We start from the raw sequence: 15,093 nt of genomic DNA, 5'->3' as shown, positions 1-15,093 counted from the left end.
AACAACTTTGTTGTGATAGTGGTGGAAGACTCTGTAAGTGTGCGAGTCCTTTCCACAACCGAGCATAAAACCCTCATGTGCCTTAGGTGCAAATTTTGAGCTATGGTGAGGATATCTAATCCAGCATTTTGCACCGAAGACTTTGAAATAACTTACATTGGGTTTCTTGTCAGTGAGGAGTTCATATGAGGTTTTCTTGAGGAATTTGTGAAGATATACCCTGTTGATGATATGGCAAGCAGTGTTGATTGCTTCAGGCCAAAAGCGACGAGGAGTCTGATATTCTTCAAGCATAGTTCTCGCCATTTCAACCAGAGTCATGTTCTTCCTTTCGACGACACCATTCTGCTGAGGAGTATAAGGAGCAGATAACTCGTGAGTAATACCAAGTTCATCAAGATAATCATCAAGACCAGTGTTTTTGAACTCGGTTCCATTATCACTCCTGATATGTTTGATCTTGATGCCAAAGTTCGTCGAGGCCCTTGAAGAAAATCGTTTGAAGATTTCCTGCACTTCAGTTTTATACACTATGATATGCACCCAAGTATATCTGGAATAATCATCAACTATGACGAAGCCATATAAAGATGCTGCATTGGTTAGTGTGGCATAGTGAGTAGGTCCAAATAAATCCATATGAAGCAATTCGAATGGACGTGTAGTGGTCATGATGGTTTTAGAGGGATGCTTGGATCTGGTCATTTTCCCAGATTCACAAGCACTGTAGAGATGATCCTTGAGGAATTTGACTGATTCGATGCCGATGACATGCTTCTTCTTCGCGAGCGTGTGCAAATTCCTCATGCCTGCATGACCTAGTCTTCGGTGCCACAGCCATCCTTCTGAGGTTTTTGCTAGTAAGCAAGTGGCTGGTTGAGGACCTGTAGAGAAATCAACAATGTACAAATCCCCTCTTCTTACACCTTCGAAGACTTTGGATCTGTCAGATTCCATGATGACTACACATCTATATCTACCAAAGATAACAATCATATCAAGATCACAAAGCATCGAGACTGACATAAGGTTAAAACCAAGGGATTCAACAAGCATCACTTTGTCCATATGTCTATCCTTGGAAATAGCCACTTTGTCAAGTCTCAATACCTTGCTTTTACCTTTGTCAGCATATGTGATTTGCTTCAGAGGTGACGGAGTTAGTGGCATATTCATCAGTAAGCTTTTATCACCAGTCATGTGATGTGTGCAGCCACTATCAAGAACCCACTCGGTATTCTTGGGTTTGTCATCCTGCAGATGAATTAGTACAGCTTACCATCTCATATGCTTCAGATTTGAAGAATATGATACTAATTTCATCAGACCAGTAATTTCATCATAACAGAAATGTAAGGACGTGTGAAATATTTCTATTTCATCAATCATTAGCTTGCGTCCTATCAAGCATTTCCTCAGGTCTCCAGCAAATTCTTCAGATGATGATTTTCATATGGAGACCTTGTTGGAATTATGCCCTAGAGGCAATAATAAATATAGTTATTATTATAATTCCTGTATCAAGATAATCGTTTATTATCCATGCTATAATTGTATTGAATGAAGACTCATTTACATGTGTGGATACACATAGACAAAACACTGTCCCTAGCAAGCCTCTAGTTGGCTAGCCAGTTGATCAACGATAGTCAGTGTCTTCTGATTATGAACAAGGTGTTGTTGCTTGATAACTGGATCACGTCATTAGGAGAATCACGTGATGGACTAGACCCAAACTAATAGACGTAGCATGTTGATCGTGTCATTTTGTTGCTACCGTTTTCTGCGTGTCAAGTATTTATTCCTATGACCATGAGATCATATAACTTACTAACACCGGAGGAATACGTTGTGTGTATCAAACGTCGCAACGTAACTGGGTGACTATAAAGATTCTCTACAAGTATCTCCGAAGGTGTTCGTTAAGTTAGTATGGATCGAGACTGGGATTTGTCACTCCGTGTGACGGAGAGGTATCTCGGGGCCCACTCGGTAATACAACATCACACACAAGCCTTGCAAGCAATGTGACTTAGTGTAAGTTGCGGAATCTTGTATTACGGAACGAGTAAACAGACTTGCCGGTAAACGAGATTGAAATAGGTATACGGATACTGACGATCGAATCTCGGGCAAGTAACATACCGAAGGACAAAGGGAATGACATACGGGATTATATGAATCCTTGGCACTGAGGTTCAAATGATAAGATCTTCGTAGAATATGTAGGATCCAATATGGGCATCCAGGTTCCGCTATTGGATATTGACCGAGGAGTCTCTCGGGTCATGTCTGCATAGTTCTCGAACCCGCAGGGTCTGCACACTTAAGGTTCGACATTGTTTTATGCGTATTTGAGTTATATGGTTGGTTACCGAATGTTGTTCCGAGTCCCGGATGAGATCACAGACGTCACGAGGGTTTCCGGAATGGTCCGGAAACGAAGATTGATATATAGGATGACCTCATTTGATTACCGGAAGGTTTTCGGAGTTACCGGGAATGTACGAGGAATGACGAATGGGTTCCGGGAGTTCACCGGGGGGGGCAACCCACCCCGGGGAAGCCCATAGGCCTTGAGGGTGGCGCACCAGCTCTTAGTGGGCTGGTGGGACAGCCCAAAAGGGCCCTATGCGCCTAGGAAAGAAAATCAAAGAGAAAAGAAAAAAAAGAGGAGGTGGGAAGGGAAGGAAGGACTCCCACCCACCAAACCAAGTCCAACTCGGTTTGGGGGGGGAGCCTTCCCCCCTTGGCTCGGCCGACCCCCTTGGGGCTCCTTGAGCCCCAAGGCAAGGTCCCCTCCCTCCCACCTATATATACGGAGGTTTTAGGGCTGATTTGGGACGACTTTTCCACGGCAGCCCGACCACATACCTCCACGGTTTTTCCTCTAGATCGCGTTTCTGTGGAGCTCAGGCGGAGCCCTGCTGAGACAAGGTCATCACCAACCTCCGGAGCGCCGTCACGCTGCCGGAGAACTCTTCTACCTCTCCGTCTCTCTTGCTGGATCAAGAAGGCCGAGATCATCGTCGAGCTGTACGTGTGCTGAACGCGGAGGTGCCGTCCGTTCGGTACTAGATCGTGGGACTGATCGCGGGATTGTTCGCGGGGCGGATCGAGGGACGTGAGGACGTTCCACTACATCAACCGCGTTCACCAACGCTTCTGCTGTACGATCTACAAGGGTACGTAGATCACTCATCCCCTCGCGTAGATGGACATCACCATGATAGGTCTTCGTGCGCGTAGGAATTTTTTTGTTTCCCATGCGATGTTCCCCAACATCCGGCGAGTTTTGAGTAAAAGATCCCAAAGAGGACATATTGAAAGATCCCAAAAGAGGACAAATGAAAAGATCCCAAAGAGGAAAAATGAGAGATAAATAGAAAGAGCCAAAGAGGCCACAAAAAAGAAGAGAGAAGGGGGCAACACTACTATTCCTTTTGAAAGATCCACACTCGTACTCCACTGTTATATTTCTACTCCATAGAGATTATCATTCATGCATAACTATGTGGGGACCCTTACACTATAGATCTTGGCTTGTATATTCAATGATGAGTCTCCTCAAATGAGCTCTAGGTCTTCATGAGCAAGCTAGTTGGATGCACCCACACTTGTTCCATTGAAGAGCTTACCTTAGCTCATATGTGCATTCTTGCATGGCAATCCCTACTCCTCACATCATATATATTATTTGGCTTTCTCTAGCCTATGGTTGTCCTCATTGATGCGAGCCTCTCACACCTTTTTTGTCTTCCTTCCCCATCATTATTCTCTTTGCCATCCTAAGTGCCAACATATCTTGTTTGCGCTCATCCATTGCATGAGTGCTCAAAGTCGAAAGGGAGAGGATCATTTTGACTTGTGTCTCACTAGTGGTCTGGGGATGAGTCAAAATAGAATTCCGAAGGAGACCAAGTGTGAAGTTTTAGTAGATCGAGTTCTCAATTAAAATATTTTTATGCTCTAAACCCATCTCCCACTTCTTGCACGCAAACACCATTTGGATACATTTGAGTCACGAACAGCGAGAGCTCTTGCACCTTTATGTTGTTACTTTGTTAATTTCAATACTAAATATAGACTCTTGCTTGTTATTATCTTGACTTGAATTGCATATATTACTTGCTTTACTTTGAAGTTCTTATATGTGTCTTAGCATGTCACCACATAAATTATTTGTGTTATTATTTACCTACTCGAGGACGAGCAGGAATTAAGCTTGGGGGTGTTGATACGTCCCAAAAGTATCTATAATTTATGTTTGTTCCATGATCTTTTGGGTGACATTGTTATATGTTTTGCTACACTTTTATACCTTTTTACACATATTTGGACTAACCTACTAACTCAGTGCACCCAGTGCCACCTTCTATCTGTTGATGTCTTTTTTGCACGGACTTTTACCTCAATTTATAGAGCCCCAAAAATCCCGAGAAAAATATGTCAAAACCAGCGTGACAGAAGATTCACGAGCACCAAAGGTGGGCCAGAGGGGAGCCAGGGCTCGCCCAGGCGGCCTCCCTACGCGGCCCACCTCCTGGTCGCGCCACCAGGTCGCCTGGGTGGGGCCCACCTCTGCCGGTGCCCTCCTTCGTCCTATATTTACCTCTCCGAGAGAAAACCCTATTAACAGATCCAGAATCGCGAATTTCTCCATCGTTCCGCCGCTGCAGCGCTCCCGAGATCGGGAGCGTTAGAAGACCTCTTTCCGGCACCCTGCCGAAGGGAGGATTGACCTCCGGGAGCTTCTCCACCACCATGGACGCTTCCTGGACGTGCCGTGAGTAGTCCTCCTTGGACCATGAGTTCATGACCAGTAGCTATGTGATGTCTTCTCTCCAATCTTGTGCTTCAATGCTTAGCCCTTGTGAGCTGCCCTACATGATCAAGGCATCTATGTAATTCATCTGTTGTTGCTATGCTTGGTTTGCTGGGATCCGATGCATTATGAGATTATGTTCAGATTGTGATGAGTTATATATTTGGTTCTCCTTTTATATTATGTTCTTGAGTAATTCATGCATGTTCTCCGTTGCTTTTTATTGTTTTGACCGAGTAGTAGATTGTAACTCCAAGAGGGAGCGTTATGCATGATTGTGGGTTCATGCCCCCTGATGTCTAGCTTGGGTGACAGAAACATGAGACTAGGGGATGTGTTGTTGCCACTAGGGAGAAAACAACCGTGCTTGTGACCACGGTTACAAGGATTGTTTACCTTACGCAATCTTCCTTAATGTAGTTGTTCGTTGCTTTGAGTTTACACTTTGGCTGGGGCTCGCAACTTAATAACAGTGAGATGTTCTGGATAGATATCTCAAGATGGATGATTAGAGAGTATATGTTGATGGATAAATGGTCTAGTTGTGTTGGCGTACTGGCCATTACTTTTGAGCCTCTAACTTTCTTGTAGCATGATTAGCATTGCGGTGTGTTTATAATTCTGTCAATTGCCCACCTGTAATTTGTTTACCCAGCATAGTTGTTTATTGTCTTTTGGGAGAGAGACATCACTAGTGAACATCATGGGACTCTGGTCCATATTTCCATCATTGTTTACACCTTCACCATTTACTGTTTTTATTTACTTTTCCGTTGCAGTCACTATCACTATTCCTGCTTGTGTTTTGATCATTTGCAAACTAGAAGGCCGGAGAGATTGACAACCTCTCTGAACTCGTTGGGAGTAAAGTTATTTGTTGTGTGTGCAGGTCCACGTCTTTTGCTAGCGCCACAGCAGCGGACACCTACTTGTTGATCATCGGAGTCCTCCTGATTTGATAAACCTTGCAATCCCCGTCTAAGGGAAATCTGCTGCTGAATAAATCTCCACCTTTCACTTGGGATAATCAACGAGGGGCGAAAAGTATAGCCATCAACCCGTCGTCAGCCGCGCACCTTGCCAGTCCGCCTTATTGGCCTCATGTCCTACCCGTCGTCACAACCAAGGAGGCAGGGCTATGCTCATCCAAAAGTGAACGCCAACACACTCCTTGTTATCTGAGATTGAAACTATATACGTACTACTTTAAGGAATGAAGGGAATACCGGTATATTGTTTGGAAAGTACCCGGCTACAATATCACACGGAGAAATCACTCGGACAATCCAAGACCAGATCAACTACTACCGAAAAAATTATCAGCATCTACGTTCATCTGATAGAAAATACTAGGTGCTATTTGCCCTCTCTGTTTTCCATACATATTAATCAGCGAACAATTACTCTATTTTTTTAAAAAAAATACGCAGGATAATTCTTGACTCCAAAGATGGCATTATATCCTGGAGATGGAGCGTGTGCCAGCATTTTTTTGCACCAGTGTTCATCCATGTTGCATTACTCAAAGGACTCGCGCACCGGCTTACAATATGGTGATCAACTCGCCATCAGCGCCAGCTTATAAAAAAACAGTCAACCCTCACGTCCACGCAACCAAGGCGGTTTACAACACCACAACCGACTCTCGCGTCCGTATCAAGTTGCCAGACAACTCTCACATTCAACTCAATATGTCGGTGCAGTAATTGTCTATACGAGCCGCCCAACAGACGCGTGCAAGACCCGCCCCCATGGTTCGGTTTACATCAACCCGTCGGTGCAGTGCTAGTCTGTAAGTCGTCCAACAAATGGATGCAAGACGCCATCCTCGCGGTCCACATGACATCAACATATCGTGCAGTGCTCACTTATAAAAGCCGCTCAACACAAGTGCGCAAGCCGCCGTCCTCACGGTCCAATCTACATCAACACATCAGGTGCTATTCATTTTATCTACTTTTTAGTACATGTTATTTGTCCAAGAACAATTGCTTTGACTTGCAATATTTTTATGCAGGAGAATTCTTCTTTACCAAACGTGGCTTTATATCTCGGAGATGGAGCGGGTACCGGTATCTTTCTCCGTCGGCTTATGCCACAGTCAAGTATGGAGATTTCAAGCCGCCTCCTTGAGCCGACTTAACACTCGGGGGCTACACAATCATGGCTCAGAAAATTCAACTAGGCTGAATTATTCAATAATCTCGGGTCATTACAGTAAAGTTAACTTGGTCTCGGGGCTGTTGCCTCATTGGCGAAAGATTTAAAAGTCGCCCAAGAGGACGAGCCGCCATGATGCGACAGTTCAAACATGGGTGCCCTGCTTTATTGTTGGGCATTTTAAAGTCGCCCAAGAGGACGGGCCGCCATGATGCGACCGTTCAAACATGGATGTCGTGCTTCATTGACGGGAAAAATTAAAGGTGACCAAAGAGGGCTAGTTGCCACGATGCGCAGTTCAAACATGAGTGTCCTGCCTTATTGGCAAAAATTCATGGTTAAACCTTCCTGTTCGGAAGATGCTACTCCGAACCCCGTGTACTCTCGATAAGTCAATCCACATGGACCCTAAACTTATCCAGGTTAAAACATCGATTGGGTCATGTGGGAGCCCCCTTACAGAAAGCGAGGATACTCCATGGGCTATTAAGCCGCCTTCTTTGAAACTTGGTTAAACCTGCCCGTCTGCATGATGCAACTCTGACCCCGTGTACTCTCAATAATTCATGTCTGAACTTATTAGGTTAAAACATCGATTGGGTCATGTAAGGGCCGGCTTACAAAGAGCAAGGATAAACCAATGGCTATCATGCTAGTTTCATTGAAGTAAGATTCAATATTATCTTCTCATATACATGCATCATCTTGCATTGCATCATGCATCATACATACATACCATGCCGGTCTTCAAACCGGGTCAAAGCATAAATTTCTGCATGGGCAAATTAATCTTTGATAGCCAATATGGCTGGATTTTCATCATGGTTTATCATGAGGAGTGTTAAATAATTTGGGTTTTTAAGACAGGCCGAAAGAATTGACTATTTGCGAAGAGCCGCCCTATTACATATAATGCCGAATTGTCTAATTGACTGGCTCTTGGATTTCTTCAACTTGTGCTCTGTATTAAATTACAACACTTATGGATTTCTCAAACATATGGATTTCTCAAGGATATATTTGTCGGGTTACAGCCACGATCAAGGATTACTTTCATCACGAAGGGATCATCACTTCACAGAGTGGATATGATTTTATTCTACAGTGGAAGGAATTGTCCCGAGTCGCTGCAGGCACACGACCCGACACTTGGGGGCTACAATACTCAGATCAAAATTTCTAAAGTCCCAGGATGCTGCAGGCAAGACAACCCGGCACTTGGGGGCTACAACACTCAATTGTTTTACAGATCATAAGGTCCAAATTGAAGACCCGACCCATCACACACTGATGAGTCGGCCCTTGGGGCTACACCAGCTGAAGCTTTATAAATATAAGATGATTACAAGTCCCAGGCTACTGCAGGCAAGACAACCCGACACTTGGGGACTACATGGTCAAAGATATCATTGGAAACCACCAAGTCATCACGAACTGATAAACTTGGAGCTTGGGGGCTACATGTAATATGGATATGTCAAAAAATTGAAGAGCACTTTTCATTTCGTCATGGAGCTGAAGCATTGAGAGACCGACTCAGCATATTTTTATCTAGTTGAAGCATTAAAAGACCGGCTCAACATCACACAAATTTCTTTATCTTCAATAATTTGATCAAGTCAATTGGAGTTCAGTTGTTTGACCCGGCATTATCAAACATAACCCGACAACTTCGACGATCGCAGCCTGATAAGTTCTAAACATATTCAAGCCGGAAGTATTCAAAGCTGGCTCAGCACCAGATGGGTATTTTAAGTCTAATATGTTCATCAAGCCAAAGCATTGGAGGCCGATTCAATGGCATATGTATTTTGTTACAAAGGACACGTACCTGCAAGATGATTGTGAATACGGCTCGAAGAAACCAGGATTTTCGAGAAGCTACTTCATTGAAATAAGGTGGCCAAGGAGCAAGTCGGTCCCTTAACATAATAATTATTTTTATTCCAGGAGCTTACCATGAATAAATTCCAGCTAACCTGGGGGATAATGTCGGAAATATACCCCGCGGTGTAACCCGACTTGAAGTATGACCCGACTGGGACTTGGAGATTCACTCGCGACTCATCAGTGACATGGCGGGCGGCTCATACATGACCCCGCAGGTGACTCAGACAAACGACGAAGGCCCAAGGCCCGGCGTGCACCCTGGCATAAGGTGACTCATAGAGAGACCAGGAGGGCCGGCTCACAAAGAGAAGGCCCAAAGAAGAGGAAAGACTCTCACAAGAAGGAAACAAAACCCGGATTAGGATTCAAGAGAGACTAGTCATATTCCTACTCCTAGTAGGACTCTCCATGTAAACCTACCCCTTTCACATATATAAGGAGGGATAAGGCGCCCCAAGAGGGACAAATCACAAGTTAGGTTGAGCCATGACAAGTTCAAGTCATTGGAGATAGACAAATTAGACACCCTGAAGATTAGAGGCAGCGATTCCGCACCCTTATATCGAGATCATCATCTTCATCAATGAAACACAAGCAGGACGTAGGCTTTACCTCCATGGGAGAGGCCGAACCCGGGTAAACTCACGTCTCTCGATTCCGACCAACCCCTCTCAAGCCGCCACATAGTTGTGATGGCCTCACACCTAAGTCCTTGCACGAGGACATATGCCGTGATAGAAACCACGACAAGGTGGGAAGAAGAAAAGACCTCAGATCAACCACAGATGAAGAGGATGACTCACCGGTTCAATTACCGTCGGCGTGGTCGTCAAAGCTCGCTGCGATCATCCACCCAGGGTCGTCATTGCCGCTGCAAGGGGAAGCTGGTGCGCCGGGAGAGGACAGGAAGGGGCAAAGTAAGCGAGGAGCGATGCGAGCTGATCTCTTTTTTTGAGGGAAGCGATGCGAGCTGGTTTGTCTCAACCATTATGAGCTTCCAGCGATCGAGCAGGCCCCGCAAAGCCTCGCTGACTCACCAATCCCCGTCTTCCTGTGTTTGGATACGACCGCAAGGGTAAAAACCACCGGGATCAGGGAGTTGGGGTGCCGATTTCTGGGATTTGGTGGGTTTAAAATCGACGAAGCGTACGACTTCAAGGAATAATTGTAGAGATCTCATAAATGTATGCGCGTCCACATAAACGATTGTGTTTGTACTGTGTAAAAAAGGTGGTCCCCTAAGACTACCCACAATGAAAGTAACATAGATGTCACCTAAGCAAGAAATATAATGTGGCAACTAATTAATAAGAAGAGAGAGAAATTGAGTAACTTAGCATGTTACTCATGCTAGGAGTAACATAGCGGATACCAAGACAAAATGAGTCTATAGGTTAATAAATAAAGGATGCTACTACACAGCGGTGCCGCACCAGCGCCTTCCCATGCGGCGGTTATCTCACATGCATGCAAACCAATACAAAAGCGTCACACCAGCAAAGATTTCTCTAACTTTGAATTTTTAAAAAGTATTATCTCCTCAACCGTAAATCCAATTGACGATCCGCTTTCACCGTTAGCTTCCCCGCGACGAGTTCTTTAAAACTAGATCCCATGTCGACATGTTTCGACAACTCTTTTTTTGTCAATAGTTGCCAGATTACTATCACTTAGTTGTCAAATTATGAGTCACTTAATGTCCTGATTAAATTAATTTAGTTGCCAACTTTTTTACATTCTAGTTGTTAGTTTTTATTTATGTCAAGAGTTGCCATTTTAGTTTCATATAGCTTGCAAACAATACTTATTATTTATTTTTTTGCAGGTAAAAAAATATAGATTAGTTGTCATTTTAATTCTGTCGAGTTGGCATTTTTACTCCGTATAGCTTGTCGAAAAAATACACACTAATTTTCATCTTAATTCTGGTGAGTTGTCAGTTTTATTTCATATAGCATGCAAAGAAAAGTTGCACACTATTGTTAATTTTAATTATGCCGAGATGTCATTTTTTCATATAGCTTGCCAAAATTAACACCCAATTGCCAGAATATGTTGTGCTTGCCTATCTTGTTAATTGTGTTAAATTGTCATAAAGCTTGCCTATCTATAGCCATCTGAAATTTTAATACGTAACATGCAGTCAACATTATTCTATAGATAATAGATTTGTGCTAGTTGAAAAACACGGCAAGCTTCTACGCAAAAATGCAAATCACTGCCACTGGACACCGTAGCGAAATATGCAAAAGCATGTTGTACTCCGAACTGTAGCGCACCGCACGAAAACGCGATTATGCGCATGCTTTAACTTAGATTTTCTCATAAATAAAAGATTCGATGTTACTATTCACTGTGGAGATAGTAATATTAGACTAGTAAAATATATATGTTACTACTCTATGTTACTCCTTATTGTGACTAGTGTAAGACGGAATAGATTCTCACCCTTCCTTTCAGATCTAACGGCTGGGTCATGAGTCATCAGCTTGCTTTGACCGTAGGATACAATCTCCCCCTCTCTCTCTCGATCTCGAACCCTCCTAACAGAAACCAAACCCAAATTCCCCAGCCCACATCGCCGTCTCTCCTCCTCCTCCTCCTCCTCCGCCGCCGCCGCCATGAGTCGCAAGAACGCCTCCTCCGCCGTCGGCAAGAAGGAGAAGCCCCCCTCCGTGTCCGCCATGCTCGCCTCGATGGACAAGCCGGCGCCCAACGCCAGGCCCGCGCCCAAACCCAAGTCCTCCAAGCCCTCCAAGGCGCCGCCCGCGTCCTCCTCCTACATGGGCGACATCGACCTGCCCCCGTCCGACGAGGAGGAGGACGAGGCCGACATCGCCGCCGTCACCGCCAAGGCCAAGGCCAAGGCCAAGCCGGCCCGCGCCACCGTCGACCTCAACGCCCTCGCGCCCTCCGACAAGGACGCGAAGAAGAAGGACAAGCGCGAGATGATGGCCGCAGTGGCCGCCGAGGCCGCCAAGCGGGAGGCGCTCCGCGATGACCGCGACGCCTTCTCCGTCGTCATCGGCGCCCGCGTCCCCGGATCCGCCGCCGACGGCGACGCCGCCGTCGACGGGAACATCAAGGACATCGTGCTCGACAACTTCTCCGTCTCCGCGCGCGGGAAGGAGCTGCTCAAGGGCGCCTCGCTCCGGATCTCGCACGGCCGCCGCTACGGTCTCGTGGGGCCCAACGGCATGGGCAAATCTACCCTCCTGAAGCTGCTCTCCTGGCGGCAGGTGCCCGTCCCCAAGAACATTGATGTGCTGCTTGTGGAGCAGGAGATTGTTGGTGACGACCGTTCGGCAACCGATGCCGTGGTGGCGGCGAACGAAGAGCTCACGGCGCTCCGGGCCGAGCAGGCTAAGCTTGAGGCCTCCAACGACCCCGACGACAGCGAGAAGCTCGCAGAGGTGTACGAGAAGCTCAATCTATGTGACTCGGATGCCGCCCGTGCGCGTGCCTCCAAAATCCTCGCCGGGCTGGGGTTTGATCAGGCGATGCAAGCAAGGTCAACAAAGTCATTCAGCGGTGGCTGGAGGATGCGCATCTCGCTTGCCCGTGCGCTCTTCATGCAGCCAACGTTGCTGCTCCTTGATGAGCCTACTAACCATCTTGACCTCCGAGCTGTGCTTTGGTTGGAGCAATACCTGTGCTCGCAGTGGAAGAAGACCCTTATTGTAGTTTCCCATGACCGGGACTTCTTGAACACAGTGTGCAATGATATCATACATCTGCATGATAAGAGTCTGCATGTTTACCGTGGCAATTTTGATGACTTTGAGAGTGGGTATGAGCAGAAGAGGAAGGAGATGAACAAGAAGTATGAGCTGTATGAAAAGCAGATGAAAGCAGCAAGGAAGACTGGGAGCAAGGCTGCACAAGATAAGGTTAAAGGCCAGGCGATGTCAAAGGCCCATAAAGAAGTTGCCAAGGGGAAGGGCAAGGGAAAGAATGTGGCGACGGATGATGATAATGTGAAGCCAGCGGATCTGCCACAGAAGTGGCTTGACTACAAAGTCGAGTTCCACTTTCCAGAGCCTACTTTGCTCACACCACCACTCCTTCAGCTCATTGAAGTGGGTTTCAGCTACCCCAACCGGCCGGACTTCAAGTTATCGGACGTTGATGTTGGCATTGACATGGGAACACGTGTTGCCATTGTTGGCCCCAATGGGGCAGGAAAGTCCACTCTTCTAAATTTACTTGCTGGTGATCTTACCCCAGCTGAAGGAGAGGCAAGAAGGAGCCAGAAGCTCAGGATTGGACGTTACTCACAGCATTTTGTTGACTTGTTGACAATGGAGGAAAATGCGGTTCAGTATCTGCTCAGGCTCCACCCAGACCAGGAGGGAATGAGCAAAGCGGAGGCTGTCCGTGCCAAGCTTGGAAAATTTGGTTTGCCAGGTCACAACCATCTTACTCCCATTGTTAAGTTATCTGGTGGTCAGAAGGCCCGTGTTGTGTTCACTTCGATATCAATGTCGCATCCTCACATTCTCCTACTGGACGAGCCTACAAATCACTTGGACATGCAAAGTATTGATGCTTTGGCAGATGCTCTGGATGAGTTCACTGGAGGTGTGGTCTTGGTTAGCCATGACTCGCGGTTGATATCTCGAGTTTGTGCTGATGAGCAGAAGAGCCAGATATGGGTTGTGGAGGATGGCACAGTGAGTAAATATGATGGCTCATTTGAGGATTACAAGGACGAACTAATGGCAGAAATAAAGAAGGAAGTCGAAGAGTAATGCTGTTCATATTGAGCTGCACAGTGCTTTCTTCGTAGAATGAGCTGGTTCCTTCTCCCGAAATCCCATGTATTACGAGCAGATTTTGTTTGCTTTGGTCTACAGGATGTTCATATTGTTTTTTGTGTGCGTGATATCTATATGGACAGGATGAGTTACTTTTTGCCTTCCCTATGTTACAAGATACTGGTAATATGGTATTGTTTCTTCTGTGTGATTTCGTGCAAAAACTATTGTACTAAGGCATCTTGGGTGGTATTACCTCCATATTGCATTTTCTCATGTTAACTTACTAAATAGTTACCATTATATGTTTGAGCTAATAGCGCCAGATTCTAATAAATGAAATGCAATATGGCATTTTCAATCAGCTGTGTAAGAGTACCGGTTCTTTATTGCAGAACATGCTTGTGTAGAGAAAAATATCAATATGTATTGACTACATGAATTTAGCTCTTGTGTGTTATGGCCGCTGGATTGTTTAATCATTATTGGCTCAAGCTGTTTCTTGTTGTGCCTATGTTTTGAGGAACTTAAGTTGTTTCACATGGTATATGTGTGGAACTGTTTTTCTTCCCATCTGCTGCTTCAAGGTGCAAAGTGTGGATCCCACACAATGTATGCACCTTACTTGCAGGTAAACCCCAACTCTCCTGGTGCAGCTGGAAGCATGAGTCGTCTCCGGCCACCTGGATAGTGCTGCATAACAAAAGGCTTAGCTTGCATCTTCACTTGCTCAGCAGAAGCTATAGTGTGGAATGCCATACTTGGGCAAGTCTTGTGGTCTTAGCTCAACTCTTTATGCAGTGAACCAGCATATGGCATGGAAATGGCATATTTATAAGGTCTACCATCTAGCCCTTTTATTTCATCTACCCAGGACCATGCCAGGCAAGGAGATAGGCTATCATGTATTCAATCCATGGCGACGAGTACCACTGGATATGGGATCATGTGACCTGGGAATGGTCTAATAGATAATGGCTATGGGTGTTCTCTGCTGGAGAAATTCAAGACCAATAAGACCTGATCTTTTGAGCTGCTGGATGTCATGTGGTTGAGTTCAGGTATTACTTCCTGAATTTAGCGTATAATTAATGTGTTTATGTGGGATACTAATATGATTCTCTCTCTGCAGCTCGGATCAATTCAGGAGTCGTTTTGTACAGCAGAAATTTGGAACATCTTCTACTGAAGAGAAGAACATGATTTTTCCAGAAATACTTCCTCAAGCATGAACATTGATGACTGACGTTGTTGGGAACCATGTTATACAGAATGTGGGCAACTATCTTATGCATCAGTATCAAGGAAATTTGACTTATTTATTAACGGTTTGTGAAGTTATCTTATTATCTAAGACCTCTCAGCTTGATTTATCTATCACTCAAGGATCATGTGTGAACGTTGAGTCTTCAAATGTATGGTTGCCTGGTGGTTCAGAAGGTATGTATTGCTACAAACTAA

General features: G+C 45.3%; 1 protein-coding gene across 1 annotated transcript; it reads left to right on the top strand.

Annotated features, from left to right (window-relative positions):
• Nucleotides 1-11,401: 11,401 nt before the first annotated feature.
• Nucleotides 11,402-13,789, top strand: LOC123450515 (ABC transporter F family member 4-like). The gene has a single exon (XM_045127721.1). It carries the CDS (start codon nucleotides 11,497-11,499, stop codon nucleotides 13,624-13,626), a length of 2,130 nt encoding a protein of 709 aa, XP_044983656.1. The 5' UTR covers nucleotides 11,402-11,496; the 3' UTR covers nucleotides 13,627-13,789.
• The last annotated feature ends 1,304 nt before the right edge of the window (nucleotides 13,790-15,093 follow it).

Source organism: Hordeum vulgare, chromosome 1H (assembly GCF_904849725.1).
Source record: "Hordeum vulgare subsp. vulgare chromosome 1H, MorexV3_pseudomolecules_assembly, whole genome shotgun sequence".
In the NCBI taxonomy this organism is placed as follows: Eukaryota; Viridiplantae; Streptophyta; class Magnoliopsida; order Poales; family Poaceae; genus Hordeum; species Hordeum vulgare.
The sequence above is the reverse complement of the archived record's forward strand: the minus strand, read 5'-3'. Positions and strand labels throughout refer to the sequence as shown.

What these genes read in the sequence shown, in the direction of transcription:
- LOC123450515 (XM_045127721.1), top strand. Translation starts at nt 11,497, where the DNA reads ATGAGTCGCAAGAACGCCTCCTCCGCCGTCGGCAAGAAGGAGAAGCCC.